The sequence below is a fragment of the Bos grunniens genome, chromosome 28, assembly GCF_055505025.1.
Source record: "Bos grunniens cultivar Pamir isolate PY7600 chromosome 28, Bosgru_T2T1.0, whole genome shotgun sequence".
NCBI classification, from domain to species: Eukaryota; Metazoa; Chordata; class Mammalia; order Artiodactyla; family Bovidae; genus Bos; species Bos grunniens.
The window spans coordinates 17,779,500-17,806,239 of NC_141192.1; the positions used below are offsets into that span (position 1 = coordinate 17,779,500).

Consider the following 26,740-nt stretch of genomic DNA (forward strand, 5'->3'; position numbering starts at 1 on the left):
GATTAGTCTTAGCTGACCTAAGACACATCTAAGCTGAGGACCAATGCATGGAATTTGGAAGTTCTCTTACCAGAGCCAGAGTCATGACATATATAATGTGAAGCTAAAGTTGCTGTTCATTTTAATTCATTCTTTGTTGGGAAGGAATAGTTTGGTTTCTTTTTCGTGTTAGTTTTTGTGTTTTTCTTTAAAGATAAAATCATGAGTCTGAGAATAGCACCTCCACTGGCTTACTTCATACAAATTCAGTTCCAGTTTGTACAGGCAATGGGAGAGAGCCGAGCAATTGCAAGCAGTTTTCCCCAATATATGAAAAACTTCAAACATACACAACAGTTTAATTATTGAGAGAACATCCATATATCCAGCTCAATTAACATTTTGCTATATTTCTCTGATAACTGTGCATATATTCATCCTTCTGCTTATCAGTCCCTCATTTTTTCTGATGCAGAGTCCGTTAGAGACTTAAGTGTACGTCACTCCAGCTTTTTGGCTTCCAGCCCTTGAATGTGAAGTGTCGTTGGCATGTCTGGCAGTAGTCTTATTCACTCCTCAATAAACAACGTTGAAATACGAAAAAAAAAAAAAAAAAAAAGTACTTCAGCATGAATGTTAACTGAAGTTCAGTAGTTGTTTACAGCTCCCTTGTGCCCTTTTGCTGTTAATTTCTGCCCCTGGTTATCAAGAGGCAGCCTTAATTCTGCATATTTTTCCACCATAGATTAATTTTGTTTGTTCTAGAACTTCATACAAATGGAATTAGACCATGAACACTCAGTTTCCCTCAGCCTGTTTTTGAGATCCCTCATGTGGTTACGCACACAGTAGTTGGTTTCGTTCCTTTTTTATGAATAGTAATCTATTGTATGACTATTCCAAAATTTGCCTTTCCTTTCTTCTGTTGGGCACCTTAGCTGTTACCAGTTATTGGTTATCTTGAATCAAGCCACTATGAACATTCTGGTGTTAATCTTTTTGAGGGTACGTATTTTCATTTTTCTTGGATAAATACCTAGGAGTATATTGCTGAGTCCAGAGAAAGGTGAGTATTTCTTTTATTAAAAAAAAAAAAAAAACTTGCAGACACTTTTTCACAATGTATCTTTTATTTTTGTGATTCTGGAATGTACATTAAAGTGTCTCATTGTATTTTTAATTTGTACTTCCCTGATGACTTTTGCTATTGAGCAGCTTTTTGTGTTCTCATCATTCAGATACCTGCTTTGGTGAAGTGTCTGTTCAGATCTTTTGCCCATTTTTTATAAGTTGCTTGTCTTATTGAATTTGGAAGTTCTTGTTATGTTCTAATACGAATCCTATATCATATATATATATGTTTTGTGAATAGTTTCCTAGTCTTGGCTTGCCTATTCACTTTTCCATGAGGTCTTCTGAGTAGTGGAAATTCTTCTTTTTAATAAAGTTTAATTTATCAAATTTTTTTGGTTATTACTTTCTCATCATAATAAACCTTTGTGCTCAATTGTTCATTTGTGTCCAACTCTTTGCAGCCCCAGACTCCTCTGCCCATGAAATTTTCCAGGCAAGAATCCTGGAGTAGGGTGCCATTTCCTAGTCCAGGGGATCTTCCCAACCCAGGGATCAGACCTGTGTTCCTGATGTCTCCTGCATAGGCAGGCATTCTTTACCACCAGCGCCACCTGGGAAGTCCGCCAGACTGATAAGATATTCCCCTGTATTTAATTTCTAAATATGGTGTGAAATAAAAGTCAGGATTTCTTTTTTCCACATGGATATTCAGTTGTACCAGCACTATTTGTTGAAAAAAACCCTCCGTTAGTTTGTTTTGGCACCTTTATCAAAAATCAGATGACCTTTTAAGTAGAGATCTATACATCTATATACCAATGGGCTTCCCTGATAACTCAGTTGGTAAAGAATCCGCCTGCAATGCAGAAGACGCTGGTTCAATTCCTGGGTTGGGAAGATCTGCTGGAGCAGGGATAGGCTACCCACTCCAGTATTCTTGAACTTCCCTTGTGGCTTAGCTGCTAAAGAATCCACCTGCAATGCAAGAGACCTGGGTTTGATCCCTGGGTTGGGAAGATACCCTGGAGAAGGGAAAGGCTACTCACTCCAGTATTCTGGCCTGGAGAATTCCATGGACTGTGTAGAGTATGGGGTCACAAAGAGTCGGACACGACTAAGCAACTTTCACTTTCACTTTATACTCATATTCACTGTCTTGGTTACCTTATAGCAGCCTTATAGAAATTCTTGAAGTGTCATGTATTATAAATTCTCCCAACTGGATTCTTCTTTTTCAAAATTGCTTTAGATGTTTTAGGTCCTTTTATTTCCATATAAGTTTTAACATCAGTTTGTCACTTTCTCCATAAAAAAGAGGTAGGACTGTGATTAAAATAACATCGAATATATACATTAATTTGGGGCGAATTGACGTCCTAGTGAAATATGAGTCTTCTAGTTCCTGAGCATGTTATAACTCTCCATCTTTATAGGTCTTATTTTATTTCTGTCATCAGTGGCTTGTGGTTTTAAATATACAGGTCTTACACATAATTTTTAAAATTTTATGCATATTTTATTGTCTTAATGCTATTAAAATTGAATTTTTATTTCATTTCCAGTTATTTACTATTATAAAATATAATTTATTTTTGTTTATGAATATTGTATTCTGTAGTCTTGCTAAATTTGCTCATTCTTCTAGGTAATCTGTGAATTCCTTAGGTTTTTCTGTGTAAGTAGTAATGTCATCTGCAAACAGAGATAGTTTCACTTCTTTTTTATATTTATTCCTTTATTTGCCTTGCCTTACTGCACTTGCTTTAACCACCAGCACAGTGTTGAATTCAGGTGATGAGTGTGGGTATTGTCGACTTCTTCCTAATTTTAGGCGGGAAAAATTCAATATTTTACAATTAAGATGGATATTAGATTGGACTGTTCATAGGTGCCCATTACCGGATTAAGGAAATTCCTTTTTCTTCCTAATTTAAAAAAAAGATTTTGTCATCAGTGACTGTTGAATTTTGTCAAAAACTTTCTGTATATAGAGAGAGGAATGATTATATGGCTTCTCTCCTTTATTTTCTTAATATGGTAGTTACATTGATTATCCCTTATTGTCCTGAGATAAACCCAACTTGATGATTATGTATTAGGCTTTTTATATATTGGTAAGTTTATTTCTAACATTTTGTTAAATATTGAGGAATGTTGATCCGCAATTTTATTTTTTGTAGTATCTTTTCAGATTTTGTAATAGACTAAACTGTCCTCATAAAATAAGTTGGGGAGTTTTTTCTCTTTTATTTTCAGTAAGAATTTGTAATGATATATATATATATATATATATATATATATATATACACACACACACACACACACACACATATATACTGTTCTTTCATTTTGAATTTTTTGATAAGATTCACCAACGAAATTATCTGGGCCTGCAGTTTTCTTTGTGGGGAAGTTTTGCTAATTTTTTAAATAGATACGTAGGCATGCAGAGTTTGTTTTATCTTGTGTGATAAATAAGTTGTCTTTTTTTAAGAAATTTGCCCATTTTGTATGTTATTTATTTACCTAAAGCTGTTCATAATATTTTATCATTATCCTTTTGATATCTATAAAATCTGTAAGATCTGAAATTTAGCCTTTATTCCTAACACTGGTGAATTATATCTTCTCTTTCTCCTTTTTGTTTTTTATTTAATCTACCTAGAGGGTTAACAATTTTAATTTTTTCAAAGGATCAATTTTTTACTTTATTAATTTTGTTTTTTCTTTTGCATTATTTCTTCTCATATCTTTATTATTTCCTTCCTTCTATTTATTTTTCAGTATGCATCCTCTGCTTTTCTTTTTTTAGTTTCTTAACCTATCTTTTCTAAGATAATCTTTGGAGGCTATAAATTTCATTCTAAACATTGCTTTGTATTCTATAAATTTTGATATGTTGTATTTTCATCATCATTCTGTTTGAAATATTTTATGATTTTCTGCATGATTTCAGTGGTGGATTACATATTATTTAAAGATAGGTTGTTTTTCATTTCCAAATATTTTATTTTTCTAGATATACTCTTGTTTTTTATTTCTAATTTAATTCTTTTGTGGTCAGAATACACACTGTATAAAATTTCAGTTCATTAAAATGGACTGAGAACTTGTTTTATGACCCAGAATTTGGTCAGGTTTTTTTTGATGAATGTTTCATATACATTGGAAAAATGTACATTCTTTGGAATGTAATGTTACTTAATCAACCCAGGTCAAAGTGGGTTGATAGTGTTCAGATCTTATATGTCCTAACTGATTTTTTTGTCTAGTTGCTTTTAGTGAGACTGAAATGTTAAAATCTCCAAATATGACGTGTGAATTTTTCTGTTTTTCCCTTTAAATGGTGTCAGTCTTTACTTCATGAATTTTGAGCTCTGGTATTAAGTACATAAATATTTAATGATTACGATTATTGTGTTTTCCTGATGAATTAGCCATTTTATAATTATGAAATATTCCCCCTTTATGTTTAGTGATATACCTTTTCTTGAAGTCTGTTTTGTCTGGTATTAATTTAATTACTCTAGCTCTTTGGGTGGGCTTCCCTGGTAGCTCAGCTGGTAAAGAATCTGCCTGTAATGCTGGGGACCCCAGTTCAATTTCTCGGTCGGGAAAATCCCCTGGAGAAGGCATAGGCTACCCACTGCAGTGTTCTTGGGCTTCCCTGGTAGCTCAGATGATAAAGAATCTGCCTGCAATGCAGGAGACCTGGGTTCGATCCCTGGGTTGAGAAAATTTCCTGGAGGAGGGCATGGCAACCCTCTCTAGTATTCTTGCCTGGAGAATCCCCATGGACAGAGGAGCCTGGTAGGCTCTAGTCCATGGGGTGGCAAAGAGTCGGACACGACTGAGTGACTAAGCACAGCACAGCACAGCACAGCACAGCACAGCACAGATCTTTGGGTAGTTATTCTTTGTATGATTTGTCCTCCTCTATTCTTTTTGTGTTAAACCTGTCTATGTATTTAAGGTTCATCTCTTCTAGACATAGAGTTGGGTCTAGTGGCCTTTTCAGTTCAGTTCAGTCGCTCAGTCGTGTCCGACTCTTTGCGACCCCATGAATCGCAGCACGCCAGGCCTCCCTGTCCATCACCAACTCCCGGAGTTCACTCAGACTCACGTCCATCGAGTCAGTGATGCCATCCAGCCATCTCATCCTCTGTCGTCCCCTTCTCCTCCTGCCCCCAATCCCTCCCAGCATCAGAGTCCTTTCCAATGAGTCAACTCTTCGCATGAGGTGGCCAAAGTACTGGAGTTTCAGCTTCAGCATCATTCCCTCCAAAGAAATCCCAGGGCTGATCTCCTTCAGAATGGACTGGTTGGATCTCCTTGCAGTCCAAGGGACTCTCAAGAGTCTTCTCCAACACCACAGTTCAAAAGCATCAATTCTTCGGTGCTCAGCTTTCTTCACAGTCCAGCTCTCACATCCATACATGACCACTAGAAAAACCATAGCCCTGACTAGACGGACCTTTGTTGGCAAAGTAATGTCTCTGCTTTTGAATATGCTATCTAGGTTGGTCATAACTTTTCTTCCAAGGAGTAACGTCTTTTAATTTCATGGCTGCAGTCACCATCTGCACTGATTTTAGAGCCCAAAAAAATAAAGTCTGACACTGTTTCCACTGTTCCCCATCTATTTCCCATGAAGTGATGGGACCAGATGCCATGATCTTCGTTTTCTGAATGTTGAGCTTTAAGCCAACTTTTTCACTCTCCGCTTTAACTTTCATCAACAGGCTTTTTAGTTCCTCTTCACTTTCTGCCATAAGGGTGGTGTCATCTGCATATCTGAGGTGATTGATATTTCTCCCAGAAATCTTGATTCCAGCTTATGCTTCTTCCAGCCCAGCGTTTCTCGCTCTACCATTTTGCAGTTTATATTTTAGTGATTTCTCTAGAAATTGTAATTTTTCATGGTTTACTTAAAGTTAATATTGAACCACTTCAGGTTAATTGTAAGGACCTTGTTTTCATATGGTTCCATGTACTGTCACCCCATCGTTTATGCTATTGTTGCCATATTATATTTCCTCCATATATGTTATAATCACTGTCATATAATGGTAGGATTTTTGTTTTCAACAATTATACTTTTAGTAAATTAACAAAAAATTTTTGTACTTAGCCACATTTACTCATGCTTACCAATTTGAGTGTTTTTCATTTGTTCCTGAATATCTAAATATTTATCTGTTATCACTATCAGTTTGAAAAACTTCCTTTATCATTCTTTATGGAACATATCTGCTGGCAGTGATTCTCTTAGTTTTTGGTTTATCTGACAATGTTTTTATTCCACCATTGAGTACTGCAATTTGTGATTTTTAAATTTCTCCAAAGCATTGACTTGGGTTTTAATAACACAGTATTGCTTATTCAACACTTTTTGGTGGGCTTCTTAAGATTTTCTAATATAAGATCATGTAACCTGCAAATAGAAATCATTTTACTTCTTTCTTTCCAACAGGGATGCCTTTTATTTCATTTTCTTGATCCACATAACATTTTAAGAGAACATTCGTCTCCTTGCTTATTTACTTATATAATTTTATTTGTTTAAAATAATCCCTCTTCTGACCTTTGTGAAAACCGTTGGAAAAACTTAATGAAATCATGGAGGTTATGCATGTATTTGTATAATACCACGGGGTCATTTCTATAGAATAGCTTTGGTTATATTGCTTTGTTTCACAGAACAGATCTGACAGCATCTATAAGTCCAACATAAAAGATTTGAAGTCATCACTTATTATTAAATAAAATAAATAAGCTCATCTTTATATTTGCATACCTTTTTTTGAAAAGTCTAATTAAAGATCATAGATTTGCTCTCAGGAACAATTATATAAGATGAATCACTATCTGTGTTAAAATTATAGGATGCACAAAATAGAATGATTCAGGATAATGATAGCAAACAAAAGTGTAACCTAGTGGTTAAAAAAAAGGATAGTATTTCTTTCAAATAACTGCAAACCATCTCCTGCAATGGTTAGTCTCTCCGTAGAGTTCACACCTCATTATCCTTGCTAATAGAGGCAGCAGTACAAATTATGTAGTCATATCTGATATCCAAAAATATGTTTGGCTTTGAGATAGATGATGTTTGGCATTTATTTTGACTTCTTAGTTTGTTTCATCTGTATAACTTTGGATTCCCTGAGTGTAAAAGATAGATATCTAGGGGAAACTGGCCTAGATTCATGCTAAGTAAGAGGGAAAAGCCACGTATACTCATTTCCTAGGGCTGCCATAACAAATTACCACAAACACAGTGATCTGAAACAACAGAAATCTATTTCACAGCTCTGCAGGCCACAGATTTGAAATGAAGGTGTTGGCAGGGCCATACTCCCTCTGAAGGCTCTAGGGAATAGTCCTCCCTTGCCTCTTCCAGCCTCTGGTGGCTTAGGCACTCCTTGGCTTGTGGCTGCATAACTCCAGTCATGCTTCTCTCTTCACATGGCCTCCCTACCCCCTTCTCCCTGTGTGTCTGTCTTCTATTTATCTCTTCTAAGAACACTTGTCATTGGACTTAGGACCCACCTGGATCATCTCAGGATTCTTAATTACATCTGCAAAGACCCTTCTTCCAAACAAAGTCACATTCATAAGTTCCAGGGCGTAAGATGTAGACATATCTCTTGGGCCAACATTCAACTCACTATAGCAACCAAGAACTAAATATCACTCATATGTAGTCCACAAAGTAAAGCAAAACCAGAAACAAAAAAAATGAATTTAATTTACTATGAGAATATTTGTATCGTCTATTTAAAACTGAATTTTTTGTAATTTATTTGGCTGTGCAGGGTCTTAGTTGTGGCATGTAGAGTCTAGTTCCCCAGCCAGGGATCAAACCCAGGGTCTCAGCATTGAGAGCTCAGAGTCTTAGCCACTGGACCACCAGGCGAGTCCCTAAAACTGAATTTTTTAAAAGAAACCTAATTATGGTCTTTCTTTCCCTGGCTAACTTCTGTTTCTTCAAAGAGCCCTTCCTGACTACTCAGTTAAATTATATAAAACTAAATACATTATCTATAGCTTTTGTAATTTTTAACCTAAAATCTTCTGACTTCACTCTTGTAATCAATTCCTGTCCATAAATTATAGACACGGCTTGAATTTTCACAAATACAGGTAATCAGTAGAGTAGAGATTACTGTCTGTGATGTTTTGTACATCGATAGTAGGCTTTCAATAAACACTTAACTGAAGTAAACAAACAAAAGTAAGCATTATCCTTGATTCCATACTCATTCATCTGCATATTTATTTTTTCAATGAATCTACATCTCTACTTCCAGAAATCCCAAATCTGACTTTGTTTCTCCATCTAGCCCACTCTACTTCTAGTCTCTCTACCTGGGCTTACAGGGCTCCCTGTGGCATGGCGCTTATATACTCTTGAGTATAACAAATATCACTTTCTTACCAGTTCAGTCCACTCTGCATGCTCTTCTTTTATTTTCTAGATATATGAAGTTCATTCCACCTGAAACCCCTTGTTCTGGCTGTTCCTTCACCTCAAGTGCTCTTTCCCGGGACCTCAGTGTGTTGGGCTCCTTGTAACTAAGGTGTCATAAATCACTTCCTAGGTAGCTCCATCAGCCTGTATCATAGCATTTATGACTACCTTGTATTTTCTTGTATATTTATGTGTGTGTTTATTATCTGTCCCTATTTGCTAGAATGTTTATCTGTCTTGTTCCTGAATATATTTCCTGTGCCTAGGACAATAGCTAAGATACAGTAGACATTCTGTAAATAGTTGATCAATTAATAGGTGAATGAGTGAATGTCTTGATAGATGTGAACAAGACATAGGATCTCAAGCCAGTAACCCCTCACCTTTGACAGTAGACCCAGAGAACAAACTCATGTCATGAATTCACTGTCTTCTGTAAGCCCTGTGTTTTAGACTTGACACAGATTGCACAAGAAAAGACTAGCGTGTGCTTGGCAACCATTCCAAGTTCCTTCCCTCTGCCAGATGTGCCTGTCTTTTACAGGCTCTCCTTGCACTCTCCCCTTTTAAACCTTCCTTAGCCTGATAGTCAGACTGGTGATTTTTCCATGGATTTGAGTTCTGTACCAATTCTGCTTCCACAGAATCATGATATTTCACTGCTAAGATAAATCTTAGAAGAGAGGAGGAAAAATACAATGGTTAACCACACGAGCCTGGATTTGAATCTTGGCTCCATCTTTGACTAGTTTAGTGAATGTGTTTGTGCGTGCTCAGTTACTTACAACTTTTTGTGACCCCATGGACTGTAACCCTCCAGGCTCCTCTGTCCATGAGATTTTCCAGGCAAGAATACTGCAGTGGGTTGCCATTTCCTCCTCCAGAGGATCTTCCCAAACAGGGATCGAACCCACATTTCCTGCATCTCCTGCATTGGCAAGTGGATTCTTTACCACTGAGCCACCTGGGAAGCCTGACTAGCTGAGTAGCTTTGGGCAATTTCTGAATTTAGTTTCTGTGTTTTTAAAATCAGGATAACTATATCCACCTCACAGGATTGTTCTGAGGATAAATCTACATATAACACTTAACCTTGTGCCTATCATGCACTGGATGTTGAATAAATGCCTGCTGCTTGCATTATGAGGTTGATGATATAAGCAGATTTAGCATGGCTCATGCATTCATTGAGCTGGCAGCATAGGCACTGTGCTGGGCACAGGCTTCTGCTCTCAAGAAGCTCACAATCCATCAGGGGAGAAAGAAGAGGATACAAGTTGTTCAAGTTGTGATAGGTGCTAATTAGAGCCTCTGACCTCCATGGGAGGTGGGGGAAGAGTACCTTTGGGTGGACATATGAGTACCTTTGTCTGCCTGCTATTCTCAATCTCAGCTGTCTTCATTTTTTCCTAAAAGATTAGGACCTTCAGAAATTGGCACCTTTTAGAGGCCCTGGCATTATCTTTTCCTTGGCTATTTTAGAGCTTGGAAACCTGTCTTTAGACATAATTTAGCACAGAATTTCCCAAACAGCATTGTGAAGAACATTATATACTGCAATATGTTAATGGTTCTGTGGGTTTAAAACAAAACCCCCAAAAAGTGTTCCATGGGTCAAATAAGTTTGGAAAATGCCAAGTTATACAGAAATTCTTCCTGCAGCACTACTCCTGCCAACTTTTTAATATGCTAATGTGCATTATTAATTTCCAAGAGAGTGATAAAATTCCCAAACTTGACTTGCCCTAAAATGTCTTTTAACAACTTACAGAGCTAATGTTCCTCAGAACAGTTGGAGAACCTAGGCAGGTGGCATTTGCAGATTTACATTCCAATGTGATCTAATCCCTCTAGAGTGAAAATGGCAAATTGTGTTGAGGCTATTTCTTTAGTTCCTCATGGCCCATGTGAAAAAGACAACTGTCAGGCAAGAATGAGATGTCTTTGGTGAATCTGACCATCTGGAGAAGCAACCTTTCTACATGAACTAATAGTGTGTTTCTACTATGGGTCATCTCTTGTTTCGCACTAAAGAGGATTTGGTTCTATTGCTTATTCATACACATATTGGGCATAAAATTAGATGTATAACCTCTCAAGGGCTGTCTGAATGATTTACCTAGTCTGCTGAAGAAGGTAATGGAAAATTGAACATGACTCCTTCCCCATGGCATCCTATGATGGAACAGTTAGAAATTATTTGAATTGGAGCTCTAGAATGAGCTATGGCCTGTATGACTTAGAGTGTTCTTATTTCTGCCAAGACAATAAAAGGTTTCCAGGTGGTGAAAAGCCCCTTATGAAACATCTTAGAATATTAGAGATTTGGGACCTTGTAGGTCCAGTTGTGCTTCCTGTGTACTTTGAACTACAATACAGGAAACTGTGGCACAGATACAGTCCATGACCTTTAGTACTCATGCTCCAGCACCGGCCCCTTAAATTGAAAACCATAATTTATGACATAGTTGCCCTCAATTCTGTATAGTCATTCTATATGTACACTTTACCTAATTACCTGACAAGTCAGGAAAACAAATTGTAAAACCTGTGGCATAACTCCTACAAGGTGCCCTCTGCAACCCCAAGTATTTTTACTGAAAGGTAGGATTATCCTCTGTTTTATGGAAAAGGAAATACAAAATGAAGCACCTTACCCTTGGTTACTCAGCTAATAAGTAGAGCCAGAATTCAACCTCAGGGCTCTCTGATCCCAAAGCCTGTATTCTTTCCATACCATCATGTTGTCTCTTTATACCCCAAAATGCTTCTGGGATTTGAAAATCTTTGCTGAATGTAATCTAGGAGGAGACAAGGCAGGTTCACCATTCTGAACTCTGGTTCTCAGTAGCGTAGGGAGGACAGGCACTAGCTTGTTTCCTCCCAGTTCCCTTTGATTAAGAGTTGACCATTCTTGGCTGGGAATAGAGTCTTTTTGATAAACTCTGATGTTTTGGAGTCAGTGCCCTTCTGTTAGATATGGAATAGGACATTTTTCCCCCTACAGTTGTCTCTTCTGTTCAGAACCATGTTTTCCAGCTCAGACACACTCTGACATCTGTAGTGCATACTCTACAGTGACACAGATTCTTGGAATTGTCTAATCTAGCTTCTTATGCCCACAAAGGAACGTCTTAGTAGACACATCTACGTTGTTCACTTTTCTGACCATATTTCTCTTCGGTGAAAAAACCAATACACAAAAGCCTGCAATGACTTAAATATGGTCATCTAGCAAGGAAAGTTGGTACCCCTTTGAAGGATCCCACAGAACAGAAAATATATATGTCTATACTAAGCTGTCATTTCTGAACATCAGATTATAGGATATACAGATGTGGACTCCTGAACTTCTAACGATCCAGGTGTTCCTTATCACCTCTACTTGTAGGTGTGGCAGTGTTTTATTATACTTTCAGAGACACTTCCAACATCTAGCACTTATTGAAAGTTAAATATACTCAAGAAGTTTGTAAGCATAAATTCTGGTTTTAAACTCAAACCTGATTTTGAGTCACTGTAACTCACTAGCTTTGTGTCTTTGAACGAATCACTGAAGCTTTCAGACTTCAGTTTCCTGATCTGTAGAGTGGTGATATAGACTCCTTGCTTCAAGCCACTGAGAGAATCAAATGAGATAATCCTATATTGAAGAAAGTAGGGAAAACCACTAGACCATTCAGATATGACCTAAATCAAATGCCTTACAATTATACAGTGGGAGTGAGAAATAAATTCAAGGGATTAGATCTGATAGAGTGCCTGAAGAACTATGGACGGAGGTTCGTGACATTGTACAGGAGGCAGTGAAGAAGACCATCCCCAAGAAAAAGAAATGCAAAAAGGCAAAATGGTTGTCTGAGGAGACCTTACAAATAGATGAGAAAAGAAGAGAAGCAAAAGGCAAAGGAGAAAAGGAAAGATAAACCATTTGAATGCAGAGTTCCAAAGAATAGCACAGAGAGATAAGAAAGCCTTCCTCAGCGATCAATGCAAAGAAGTAGAGGAAAACAATATTATGGGAAAGACTGAAGATCTCTTCAAGAAAATTAGAGATACCAAGGGAACATTTCATGCAAAAATGAGCACAATAAAGGACAGAAACAGTATGGACCTAACAGAAGCTGAAGATATTAAGAGGTGGCAAGGAAACACAGAAGAACTATACAAAAAAGATCTTCGTGACCCAGATAATCATGATGGTGTGATCACTCGCCTAGAGCCAGACATCTTAGAATGCAAAGTCACGTGGACCTTAGGAAGGAAGCATCACTATAAACAAAGCTAGTGGAGGTGATGGAATTCCAGCTGAGCTATTTCAAATTCTAGAAGATGATGCTGTTAAAATGCTGCACTCAATATGCCAGCAAATTTGGAAAACTCAGCAGTGGCCACAGGACTGGAAAAGGTCAGTTTTCATTATAATCCCAAAGAAAGGCAATGCCAGAGAATGTTCAAATTACTGCACAAATGCTCTCATCTATAAAGAAAGCTGAGTGACAAAGAATTGATGTTTTTGAACTGTGGTGTTGGTGAAGGCTCTTGAGAGTCCGTTGGACTGCAAGGAGATCCAACCAGTCTATCCTAAAGGAAATCAGTCCTGAATATTCATTGGAAGGACTGATGCTGAAGCTGAAGCCCCAATACTTTGGCTACCTGATGCAGAGAACTGACTCGTTGGAAAAGACCCTGATGCTTGGAAAGATTGAAGGCAGGAGGAGAAGGGGAAGACAGATGATGAGATGGTTGGATAGTATCACCGACTTGATGGACGAGAGTTTGAGCAAGCTCCAGGAGTTGGTGATGGACGGGAAAGCCTGCATGCTGCAGTCCACGGGGTCACAAAGAGTTGGACACTACTGAGCAACTGAACTGAACTGAACTTAATCCTTTATTATTATACTAGATTGAAATTATGACTATAGACAGCCACCTGTTCTGTTTTCAACCCCAAAGTACTGACTTTCCTCTGTCTATTTATCTTCAGTTAAGTAAGGAGCTAATAGATTAGAAACATCCTCTCCGGATATGGCAATTTGGCAAAAAGTTATTTTTTAAAATATCACCCTAGACCCTGATATGGCTTACTGTTTGTTCTCTTGGAAAGTAGTATCTACTGCTTTTTTCAGCCACTTTTTGAGATTTGTATTAATTTAGAAGTTGTTGTGATTTCTCTGGTGGTCCAGTGGCTAAGACTCTGCACTCCCAATGCAGGGGGCCCAGGTTCAATCCCTGGCCAGGGAATTAGATCCCACATACTGCAACCAAGACCCAGTGCAGCCAAATAAAAATCAGAAAAAAGGAATAAAGAAGTTGTAAGTTGCTTTGTTTTTAATGAGGAAGATTGGAGCTTTTAGTTTCTCCTAAAATTCATCATTCATCTAAAATATCCTGGGATTATTGCTTTCAGAAGGCATTGATTTTCACTGTTCATTCACTGTCGTACGCATCTCTTTGCAGCCCCATTGACTTCAGCACGCCAGTTTTCCCTGTCCTTCACTATCTCCCAGAGTTTGCTCAAACTTAGGTCCATCGAGTCAGTGATGCCATCCAATCATCTCATCCTCTGTTGTCCCCTTCTTCTCCTGCCTTCAATCTTTCCCAGCATTGAAGTTTTTTCCAGGGAGTCAGCTCTTCACATCAGGTGGCCAAAGTATTAGAACTTCAGCTTCAGCATCCATCCTTCCAATGAGTATTCAGGACTGACTGCCTTTAGGATTGAATGGTTTGATCTCCTTGCTGTCCAAGGGACTCTCAAGAGTCTCCTCCAGCAGTAATTCTTCAGCACTCAGCCTTCTTTATGGTCCAGCTCTCACATCCATGCATGACTACTGGAAAAACCATAGCTTTGAATATACACACCTTTGTCGGCAAAGTGATGTCTTTGCTTTTTAATTCGATGTCTAGGTTTGTCACAGCTTTTCTTTCAAGGAGCAAGTGTCTTTTAATTTCATGGCTGTGGTCACCATTCTCAGTAACTTTGGAGCCCAAGAAAATAAAATCTGTCATTGTTTTCACTTTTTCCCCATCTCTTTGCCATGAACTGATGGGACCGGATGCCATGATCTTAGTTTTTTGAATGTTGAATTTTAAGCTAGCTTTTTCACTGTTCTGTTTCACCCTCATCAAGAGGCTCTTTGTTCCTCTTCACTCTCTGCCATTAGAATAGTATCATCTGCCTATCTGAGATTGTTGATATTTCTCTTGGCAATCTTGATTCAAGCTTGTGATTCATCCAGCCTGGCATTTTGCATGATGTACTCTGTGAACTTAAATAAGCAGAGTGAAGTATACAGCCTTGACATACTCCTTCCCCAATTTGGAACCAGTCTGCTGTTTCATGTCCGGTTCTACCTGTTGCTTCTTGACCTGCATACAGGTTTCTCAGGAGACAGGTAAGATGGTTTAGTATTCCCATGTCTTTAAGAATTTTCCACAGTTTGTTGTAATCTACACAGTCAAAGGCTTTCGCGTAGTCAGTGAAGCAGAAGTAGATGTTTTTCTGAAATTCCTTTGCTTTTTCTATGATTCAACGGATGTTGGCAATTTGATCTCTGGTTCCTCTGCCTTTTCTAAATCCAGCTTATACATCTGGAAGTTCTTGGTTAATGTACTACTAAAACCTAACTTGTAGGATTTTGAACATTACCTTGCTAACATGTGAAATGAGCATAATTGTACAACGGTTTAAACATTCTTTGGCATTGCCTTTCTTTGGGATTAGAATGAAAACTGACATTTCCAGTCCTGGGTCCACTGCTGAGTTTTGCAAATTTGCAGGCATATTGAGTGCAGCACTTTTAACAGCATCATCTTTTAGGATTTTAAATAGCTCATCTAGAATTCTATCACCTCCACTAGGTTTGTTCATAGCAATGCTTCCTCAGGCCCACTTAACTTCACACCCCAGGATTTCTGTCTCTAGGTGAGTGACTATATCACAGTTATCTGGGTCATTAAGACCTTTTTTGTATAGTCAAGAATACACAGAAGAATATACCTTTTGTATATTCTTGCCACCTTTTTTAAATCTCTTCTGCTTCTCTTAGGTTTTTGCTGTTTCTGTCCTTTATTGTGCCCATCTTTGCATGAAATGTTCCCTTAGTATCTCCAATTTTCATTATTTAACTTATCTATTCCTAGGACTGTGTGTGTGTGTGTGTGTGTGTGTGTGTGTGTGTGTGTGTGTGTGTGAGTCACTCAGTCATATCTGACTCTTTGTGACCCCATGGACTGTAACCCACCAGGCTCCTCTGTCCATGGAATTCTCCAGGCAACAATACTAGAGTGGGTAAGCCATTCCCTTCTCCAGGGCATCTTCAGGACCCAGGGATCAAACCCAGGTCTCCTGCATTGCAGGCAGATTCTTTACCATCTGAGCCACCAGGGAAGCCCTGTTCCTAGGACTATCTATGCCCTATCAATATCTCTAGTATCTGTAGCAATCAAAGGGTAATTGTCTACTAGACTGTAAATTCTTGAGGACAAGAACCATGTTTTCCACATCTTTGTGTCCTGCTCTGAGCCTAGAATAATTATTTATATATAGTAGATATTTAATTAATGTTGAATAAATGAGTGAATTAATTTTTAACCTGATCAGATCCTGAAAAGGATGGTATAATTCTCTAATAAAAGCCTAGGGTGAGGGGGAGGACAAGAGGAGTATGACACCTTCCCTTGTCATTACTTTCCTTGACACATGGGCAAATCACAATTTCTCTGACCTCAGGTTAGATGTTATACTAAATATCGCCAAGCATTCTTCCAGATTTGAAACTCTGTAACTAAATCAGCTTTTAACTGAATGTAGTAATGTTTTAAGGAACATGTTGTAGCCTAAAGCTGTATCCAAATCTGTGAAAATGAACTGACTTATAATTATCAAATACATTTGAAATCAGAGCAAGGCTGTTGAATTCCCAAAAGAATGGTGGCAGTTTTAATTTATTTTCTTGTTAAGAAATCTAAAACTTAATTAGATCTTGGCTAGTGCCTTGATAAGAGCTGATTTCTAAAGCTTGGTATAGTACTTGCAGAAAAGTGACAGTTCCATAAAATGTACCTAGAATGAGCATAGTTGTATATAAAGTATTATTTGAGGAATCTCTAAAGGACATTCCCAACCATAAATACCTTCCCTACTTTCTTGCTTATAACAAATTACAACAAATTTGCAGCTTAAAATACCACCTGTTTATCATACTAGTTTTCATAAGTCAGAGAGTCAGGCACAGTGTAACTGGGTTCTCTGCTCAAAGTCTTTAACAAGACGGAAATCAAGGCATCAGTAGGACTGCTTTCTCATCTGGAGTTCACAGACAGTCCTCTTCTAAGCTTATTTGGGTTCTTGGCAGAACTCAGCTCCTTTTGGGTGTAGGACTGAGGTTCCTTTTTCATACTGGCTGTCGCTCTCAGCAGGCCACTGCAGTTCCTTGCCATGTGGTCCTCTTACAGTATGGCAGCTCACTTCTTCAAAGCCAGCAGGAGAATCTTTTTCCTCAGTGTGCGAGATGGGTTCTTACATAATTGTAATCATGAGAATGACTATCCCATTACCTTATCCATATAAAGTAACCTAATCACAAGAGTGGTATCACGTCCTATTCACAGGTCTTGCCCACTTTCAAGGAGAGGAGATTTTACAGGGTGTGGGGATCTTGAGGACCATCTCAAAATTCTACCCACCATACCAGCTGTAATTCCAGAAATTACCAGTTAAATTCTTTTGAGGACTTCTGAAGATATGCACATTTTAATTCATCTAAGCCATGTTATCTAAAAGGATGTTAACATGTCAGTCATAAAATTTTAGGGCTTAAAGGGAGCTTAGAAATCATTTTACTTAAACCCTCACTTCCTTGTTTTTAACTTCTTTAATTACACTTGAAGGAAAATGGCTTGCTCAAATCACAGCTAGTGTGATACAAAACTGAGACCAGAGATTCCAGTTCATTCACTTCCATACCACTGTTCTGTCAAGTGCATAGCACTCACTGCCACCAGAAGGGTCTAGAGAATTCTATAGGTGACTCAGTGCTTTTATGAGAAGACGAAAATGGGGGAAAGTTTACAGCAAGAATGTACGGGAGAGCATCCCCAGACAGCCGTAGCATGAAGACAGGAAATGGGAATGTCATAAAGATGTGTGGAGAAGAGGTTATGGGGAAAAAGCTCCTATTTTGTAAATTCTTGTATTTTTTTAATTTATTTATTTATTGGCCATGCTGCCAAGCATTCAGGATCTTAGTTCCCTGACCAAGGATTGAACCTGTACCCCCTGCAGTGGACGCACAATCTTAACCACTGGACCTCTAGGAAAGTCCTTATAAATTCTTTTAAAGTTTGTGGGAGGCAGGCTCCTGTGCTTCAGTTCATTATTTCATTTTGTAAGAACGTTTATGTGTGAAGGAGAGTGCTTGCCAGGATTCCATTCATTTAAGACAAAGGCATCAATTTTTAAAACAAAAGTATTCATACTGTAGGCACAGAAGCTCAAATTCTGAAAGAAATGTTTGCTTTATGAGGCACTTTCTCTCTCTGCAGAGAACTAATTTATTTTCCCCAAAATTTAAAGTCACTTAGCAGTTCTAAAGATTGATTCTGGCTTACCTCTGTTGCTTTGAATATGTTGTGATTTAGTGAAATTATTTATAAGTGCCCCAAGGAGAAGGAGAGCTGCTTTAGGGACTCATGATTACCATTGAAGGAGAGAGGAAAGAGGGTAAGATAAACCACCAAAACACCCACTTAAAGAGACAAGAACATCAGCAGCATTATATCCTGCTATGAAAAGGATCAGAAAGAAATTACACCAACTGGGGAAGTATAGAGGTTAGTATTTAATGCAAGCGCTGCTTTGCAGGGGCTTCAGGGGCTACTGCCCTTAGAGACCTCTGCAGTTTTGATAAGACACTTGTTAAGATGAAGTGTATTTAGCCTTTTGTATCATTTCAGCAAGCTGAACTTAAATATCTCAGTTGCTTTCAACTTTAGTTATCAGAGATTCAGACTCTCTTGAGGCTGACAACTGTAGCCCACCAAGGAAGTAATTTTGCAAAGCAAGCATAAAAGCCACTTCCAAGATTGAGGTTAGAATAATATAAAGAAGTGGTTATCTAAATAATGACACGTGCTCTTGGTGGAATGCTGTGCACCTGTCAAAAAGGAATTGTTTATCTATTGGAATGGAATTATTTCTTAGATATGTTGTTAAATGAGTCAAGGAAAACCATATATTTAAATCATTTTGTGGGAAGAAGTGAAGAATAAATATTTGATTTTCTATCTATAAAATATTTCTAGGGAAACTGGAGATGTTCGTTGCTTCCGGACAACATCTGGAGGGGGAAGGGACATTGAGAGGGAGACTTCAACCCTTTTGTACCATTTGAATTTCAAACAACTAAATGTATTATATAATGAAAAATAACTTTTTAAAATAAAAAATAATGAAAATTTAAAAGAGTCAAAGAAGGAAAAGCAAATATGGTAAATTTTGGTAACATGGTAAATTGGTCTCGAGGTAAGACCTGGCTGTGTTATAAAGGTTTCCCTGCAAGGAGACTTGACTGGCCCCTTGCCAGTCTGTCCTGATGGCAAATCTATCCTAATGCTGTCATCCCCACCTGCACCTCTGTTCAAGCTGTCCAGTCAGGCATTAGCCTCCTTTCCTGCTTCCAGTCCTTACTCAAACTGATTCCTCCACCACCTACTACTTACTACTTTACATGCCATATCTGGAGTAGTCTGTCTCTTTAATCCTTTGGAATGAGGATCCAAAATGTACCTCTAACCAAATACAAACTATTCCACTGTAACCCATGTGTGTCTGTTAATATGTCTGATAATTCTCCTATATGTTTCACAATCTTAATGATATGTATGGTTTCCCCCACTGAACTGTGATTGCCTTCTGAATGTGGCACCTGAAATCACTGCCTAATGGAGCTGGTAGAAATGCTTGCCTTTTGTGGACAAATGTGATGAGCATTTTTAATGACACCAGATACAGTACTGGACAATGGCAATAAACCTTCCTGTCAACCAGTTTTACTAGGTTAAGCATGTAAGCCTGTTGAAACAGTCATCTGGAAGGATGCTCTGAGGTTCAGAAAACCTGGCCACAGTTTTTTTTCTGGCATATACCAGTATTTAAAAGCCAGGATCACCAGCATCACCTCTGACAGGTGGACGGCCTGAGCACACAGAGCTGGTCAACCTGCCTGTGGCTCGAAAGCACTGTGCATAACACAGAGTGTTAGAGTTTTCATTATTAGTGTACTGCGTTACTCTTGGCTCCTGAAATTGCTTGTTATCCTAAATGTTGTCCTTTCCTTCCCACCGCCCCCCTCCTTCAGTCAGGTTGAAATGTGTGTGTTGTATTAGCCAAAGTACCCTGGAAGAAGATGCAAAAGAAAGGACAAGTGCTCTTTAAAGGAAAATCCTTCCCCCTGTCCTCACCTTCCCCGAAGCCATCCAGGGATGGGCTTAAGAAACTAAGACCTCTACATCATAAGCCTTTTCAGAGCTGAAGCAGAAATGTCTCCCTCACTTAACCTTGGCTGTCACAAGCCGGCTTTTGATTTTCTCCACTACGGTCCAGGAAGACAGGAACCATCACATGGCCACACAGCTAGAGACTGTCAACCCAACTTGGCGTATCACCTTTCCAAACGCCTTTGCATTAGGAAGAGACAGGCAGCTCCTAATTGGGTCACGCTGTGCACAGCTCAGTTTATGCATCACAGGCAGAACTCCCAGGGCCACCTTTATTTCATATGCTTTTCATTGGGTTGGATTTTAGTAAACCTTTCAAGTTGTCCCTAACATTGTCAGTATATGTTCCAAGGGAATACTGATGTCTTCCATCATACAGGACATCAGATCTGTGGTCAGACCACAGTGCTGGCTCCTCACAACCCCTAGTTATTATTCGGTTATTCATCCCTGCCCACTAGCGAGGAGTAATTCATATTTTCGCTTTTCTTCCACCTGAGTTCTTTCTCTTAACTTATAATGAGAGATTCCTGGGAATTTCCTGGTGGTCCTGTGGTTGAGACTCCACACTCACTGCCAAGAACACAGGTTCAGTTGCTAGTCAGGGAACTAAGATCCCACAAGTTGCATGGCATGCCCTCCCCCCGCAAAAAAATATAGAGTGACAGATTCATGGGGGGATCCACTGTCCATATAAGGGATGGAGTGAGCCCAGTGTGTATAGGAAAAAGCATGGGCTGAAAGTCAGGAGACCTAGATTCTAGGCACAGCCCTGCTACCAGCTAGCTTTGTGGCCCTTTGAATAACTTTGAGCAAGTTATTCAAATTCTTTGCATTTTATCTTTCTTCTGAGGTCTCTTCCAGTTCTAAGATTCTCTGATTCCAAATGGATATTTGGGCTCTTATCCCTCCAGAACTCTCCTTTCCTCTGTTCGAGTACTGTTGTGAATAGATAGTTTTGTGTAATATAGCTTCTGACATTATAGTCACACAAACTCAGTATGTATTTCTTTGTGCTGCTGAATTGTCCAGTCATGGACTATGCCAGAGAGTAATCTGGGGACCTGGCACATCTCAGATTCTGCTTAGACTTTTCAAAGAGCCAGATGGTTAACACATTTTTGAATGCCAGTGAGCCTGCTTCTGCAAATTCCTCCCCATCCCAATCTAGTAGAAATCACCCAGTCTCATGCCCATATATTGTTCAGGTAACTGGAGCAGATTTATATCAAAGGAATAGATAGGCCTTGGAAACCTAGGCCTTCTCCAGGGGGATTTCATGCTCCATAGGGATATCTTTCAGATTAGAATCCCAATCATCCATCAGTTAGCATCATTAAATGGGTGAGGCCCACATTCCAGTACCAACAACTGGTCTGCATGGAGAAGCTGAGATCTGGGGCAGAAGTGGTGGGGGATTGTTCTTGCTGTGGTTTAATTATGACTTTGTGGTTCAGAGATGTGGAAGCAAATCTGAATGAGCCAGCTCTTGGGACCAGCTGTCAAGCACTTGGCTTGTAATCTGTCACCCTACTTGTCCCCAGTACCCTTGGCTGGAGCTCACCAGCTAGTTTAATGTTCCACTGCTCTGATTCACACCCTGGGGCCCTGTCTGAGGATCTCAGACTGTGAAAGGGCACCCCAGCCAGGCCCTTTGCTGGCTGGTAACATCCCAGTGGTTTGAATACCTCAGCAGCCCTGTTTTCCTCCTGTAGTACAGAGGGCATTAGAGCCCTCTCCATGTGAGATGAAACATACTCTGTAACTGTTCTGTTAAGAGATGGCCTTTGTAATGAGGCATTCTCACCTGTGGATTCGAGAAGTCCCTGTTCTGCAACCACTTAATACCACTTCAGTGACCTTTTCACCTGAAAAAGCCAAGAGCTCTCACTGACATTGAATATTATTTATTTAATGGTTTATTTAGAGGAGAAGGTCCATCTTCATAGGGAATAGGATGGGCACTGGGAGCATCAAGAAGAATTGATGATGGGCACTCTGCCCTGAGAGAACTGAGAGAAAAAGAGGTGTAGTTATCAGTTAAAACAGGTGTGGTATTGATGTGAAAAGGGCATGGTTAACAAACATTGGCAGAGAAAGGAATGGTTAACATAAAGTGTCCGTATTTATTTAATATAGAACAGGTTTTGAACTGCTTTTCAGGACACATTTCTGTGGCTGCATAGGGTAGTCTGGTAAATGACCACAATTTGAGAGCACCCAGGGTCTTCTGATCTTATTCTCTTTTCACTGAGCAATCTTCTGAGGTGAATTGTTTCCTTAGTAGATTTTCCTACTGAGAAGTATGACCAGCTGTTATCCCTTTAGTTCTCTTAACAGTTACTGTTTTCCTTGCAAATTGGCCTTCTGCTTTCTCTTCCTTCCCCAGGCCATTTAGTTAGCAGGAATTGGTTCTGCCTGAGCCAGCTGAGAGAATAAAGTGTCCAGATCTACCAGGAGAAGTTTCTAAACCCTAAAACTTCCACAGTCTGATAGAGGCCCCGTCTCCCCTGGCAGCACTTGACTACATCTCATGAACATCCACAGAGTAGATAGTCTGCTTAAGTCTTGTAGTTCCGAGGGATGATGATTCGTCTTTCATGCTAACTCATGTCCTGGGAGGAAGTGCAGTGTGAGCACTTCCTAAAGAACCTAAAGCCCTTCACGCCCTATGAGCAGCCCAGTCCCCTCCAGCCAGAGACTGTGGACACTGAGGCACAGCCCAGCTTGTGGCCTTTATGCCTTTCTTCTGTCCTTCACCACACAAGATCCTCAGCTATTTCTGTGTCCCTCCACTCCTGTCTCTCGCCCTCAGATTCTGGAAAACGCCAGTGAACCTCTCTTTGCACTACTAAGCCACCTTCGCAGTTATCTTGTGGCATCTCCTCTTTTGGATATGAGAAATTGTATCCAAAGAGATCACATAACTCCATCAGGGTCACACGAGCAAGTTGGTGGAGCCAAGACTAGAGCTCAGGTCTTATGACTGCAAGCAGTTTTCCTCCTGCGTCACCTTGCTCCTCTGCCTTGTTCTGGCGTTTGTATCAGCTGACCTTGAGAGCACGGTGGAGAATGCATGGAGGCACGGAGGTGAAATGAGAGATCAAAGGCAGAAAAAAATGACAAGAAAGAACTGAAATTATAGGAATGAAATAAGCAGAGAAAACACGCTGACTTTGAAAAGTTTACATTGCTTCTGGAAGCAGCAGTGGACAGAGGAGTCTGGCAGGCTGCAATCCCTGGGGTCACAAAGAATCAGACAGGACTTAGCGACTGAGCACACACAAATCTGAGGTTTATAGATACAAACACTTCGTTGCTAGTTGATTCATGAATAGAAATTCATCTTTTTCTCTCCTCTTAGTTTTACCTCACTTAAGAGTGTGTCTATAAGCAATAACATAATTTCTAGATGTAGCTAGATCAAGCTTGAGGATAAATGGCAGAGAAGGCAGGGGAAATCGCCTAATTTCCTTCCTGGCTTGTTTTTCATGAGAACCAATTTTCACATGATTGCTAGTGTTTAACAGTAAATGTCAAAGAAAGAGAAAATGGCAGGAGAGAAGAGATTTTCTGATGAAGTCTGGAAAAAGAAAAAGAAAAAACTATTCTGATCTAGCGAGGTGGGGACCACTGCTTCTCTCAAGGGGCACAGTTGGGAGAAACAAAGTGGGTGATGGCAGACCTGTCAGGAGGAGGGGCAGGAGCTCAGCTGTGCATTTCCGCTGTTCATCAATAACTGGTGGTGAAGCCTCAGTGCAATCAGACTAGCCTCCTTGTTTCTCACCTCCCCATCCTTTGGCTGCCTCATTATTTCCTTAACTTTTTGTTACTGTGTTCTTTCCAGTGAGAGGGAAATGCCGAGATGGAGACTATAATAATATCAGATATTCTTTACTTTTTAGCAAGGCACTCTTCTGGTAATAAGTTATTAGAAAAGCCACCACTATATGCTTGAGACTTAGAATTCCATCCTTAAATACTATGTGGATTTTAACTTTTAAAAATTTTATTATGGTAAAATACATATAACAAAAGCTGCCATTTAAGTCATTTTTAAAGTATGTCGGTGGCATTCATTACATTCACAATGTTGTACAACCATCAATACTATTCCAAAAATTCTCCATCACCCCAAATGGTAAATCTATACCTATTAACCACTAACTTCCCAGCTGTTGGTAACCTCTTATCTACTTTCCCTATGAATTATTATCAGGCATTCTTACTTAATTATATATACCTCCTAAAGTGTGGCAGCAATAGAAAAAAATGGAACCTGAAGTGAAAAGGAAGGGTGGTTATGGATTAAAAACTGAATTATCACAAATACATCTGAAAATTTTTTACTATGATGGAATATTTTTATCCTTCCATTCAGAGAAAGCAAAACGAAAGTCCCTCTGCTGGGCTAACTCAATGTCTTTCTTCTTTCAGTGACCATGCAGCAGGTAGCCAGGACAGTGGCTAAAGTGGAACTCTCAGATCACGTGTGCGATGTGGTGTTTGCGCTCTTTGACTGTGATGGTAAGTGGGGCCCTCTGGAGTCCGGCAGGAAAACCGAGCTTACTGCCCTTGGCGTAGACACTGTTTCTGACAGAGCCTTGCAGATAGCTCCAGTGTACCAGCCGAGACTGTCACAGCAGCTTCTGAACTGGCTCCCGTACTCCAGCTGTGCCATTCTCCAGGCCATCGCCATCATCAGCCAGCCAGAAATCCATCCAAAATGAAAATCTAACTACATCTTCCTCCCTTCTTGCAGTCCTCCTTTCCTGCCCTGAAGATAAAGTACAAACCCTTTAAGAAGAATGCAGGCTCCTTAGGGACCTGTCTCCCTGCCTGCCTCGGTTTCCTGACCCTGCCTGCACCTCTGTGTCCAGCAACACCTCACTCAGTGTGGTTCTCCAGCAGCTGGACTGCTTCCTGCCCGTGCCTTTGCTTGTGCTATAACCACCACTGAAATGCCTCCCCCGTCTCACTCCCCTGTGTGTGGCCAATTCCTGCTCATCCTTTGGGAGTCAACTTAAGAGTCACCTCCAGGAAGTCTTTACTGATCTGTAATTGTACCCTCCCCATCCTGAGTTAGACATTCCTCCTCTGTGCCCCGTAGCATCCTCTGTTTACCCCATTATGACGTCTACCATAATACTTAAATAATTTACTTGTCTCTCCCACGATCTGATGGTATTTCAAGGGACAAAGTCATTTTTATCTCTTTATTCTCAACATCTAGCATAGCACAGGACCTGACATATAATATAGTCTCATTCAACTTCTGCCACACTACACTGAATTGTCACTGAGTTGCAGTTGAAAACATCAGGGAAGGCACAAATCAATTCACTTTTAGCCAAGAGAATTGAATTTGGCCGTGAGAGTGCTAGGCTTTGGAACCGACACGATGTGACAGTGGAATTTTCTCATCTTTGTTTCAAGGCCTTCACTTATCTCTGTTGTGTTTGCCTCTTCTTTTAGGCAATGGAGAGCTGAGCAATAAGGAATTTGTTTCTATCATGAAGCAACGGCTGATGAGAGGCTTGGAGAAGCCCAAAGACATGGGCTTCACCCGCCTCATGCAGGCCATGTGGAAATGTGCACAGGAGACTGCCTGGGACTTCGCTTTGCCCAAACAGTAACCCAAAGCTGCACAAGGAGCCCCTCTCCACACCAGGCTCCTTGGGCAGAGCCTTGGCACAGCCTCCCTGCTGCTACTTCTGGAAGTAGTGCTCCCTTTCTCCTGGGAATGATCTTAGGATTCAAGTCTCCCCTGTCCCCACATTCTGCTAGGCTGATTCTGATCCAGTGAGTCTCTCTAGAGGTTCTCAAAAACATGAGCAAGTCCGAAAAGTGCAGACCCTTTGCATGTTCAACACTACTATGCGTTCAAGCACCTATGGATAAAGAATGCAGGCAACTGTCCACATACCTGCCAACCCTGGGAAATACCCAGTTCTCAAGCCGTCTTGGCTCTGGATTTATATTAACAAGAACATTCCTGGCTTCTCCTCCTGCTGGTGTTTTTAAGCTACAAATTTGGGAAACCTCTGACAGAAAAAGGAAATCAGTAATGAGTGATAACAAGGATGACCAAGACCCCCCGAGTTGGCAGGAAGCCTGGGCCCAAGGATGGATTTGTGTCAGTCCCCAGGGTGGCTCTGAGGCCTGCTCCGAAAGGCCATGTGCACAGTGGGGATGGAGCAAGATTAGGAATTTAAAGCAGCTGCTTCATGGCTGTCCCCACTCCCTTCTTTTCCTCTCAGGCTCCCTAAGAAGACTCCAGCACGACTGTGCTTACGAAGTGAACAGCAGTTGAGCTCGTGTTCCCTGCAAGTGCCATTTCCCCCCCCAGGTGTGTGCCTCTGGAGCTGAGGCCCAGCTCAGAGCCTGTCTGCCCTCTGTCTTAAAAACACTTGTAAAATACCACTTTAATTATAACAGTTTGCAATAAACAACCCCCACACACAAAGGCTCCTGTGTCCTTTATTTTAGGATCCTCCAGGGCCCTTTCCATTTCACTTCTCCACTGGCTTTGAGATCCTGCTAGCAAGAGACCTATTTTCTTTCTACCAGAATCTGGTTCTTCCTGTTGAGAGGACACATCAGGCATAAACAAAAAGTGAGGGTATCTGAAGGTTAGTGGTGGCGTTTTTCAACATGGTTTGGATAGCATTTCATCCTGGACCACGTTAGGTGGTCCATAATCACTCATGCCCC

General features: G+C 40.0%; 1 protein-coding gene and 1 non-coding gene across 3 annotated transcripts in view; both read left to right on the forward strand.

Annotated features, from left to right (window-relative positions):
• MICU1 (mitochondrial calcium uptake 1) overlaps window positions 1-26,492 on the forward strand; it is a 227,770-nt gene extending 201,278 nt beyond the window's left edge. For both annotated transcript variants that reach the window (XM_086382117.1, XM_086382116.1), the window contains 2 exons: window positions 24,464-24,553; window positions 25,502-26,492. In XM_086382117.1, the coding sequence (XP_086238243.1) occupies window positions 24,464-24,553; window positions 25,502-25,662 (251 nt within the window). In that variant the 3' untranslated portion in view covers window positions 25,663-26,492. The remainder of the gene's footprint in view (window positions 1-24,463; window positions 24,554-25,501) is intronic.
• On the forward strand, window positions 13,699-13,771 carry TRNAG-CCC (transfer RNA glycine (anticodon CCC)). The gene has a single exon. It is a non-coding gene; the product is annotated as a tRNA-Gly (tRNA).
• Window positions 26,493-26,740: the final 248 nt, after the last annotated feature.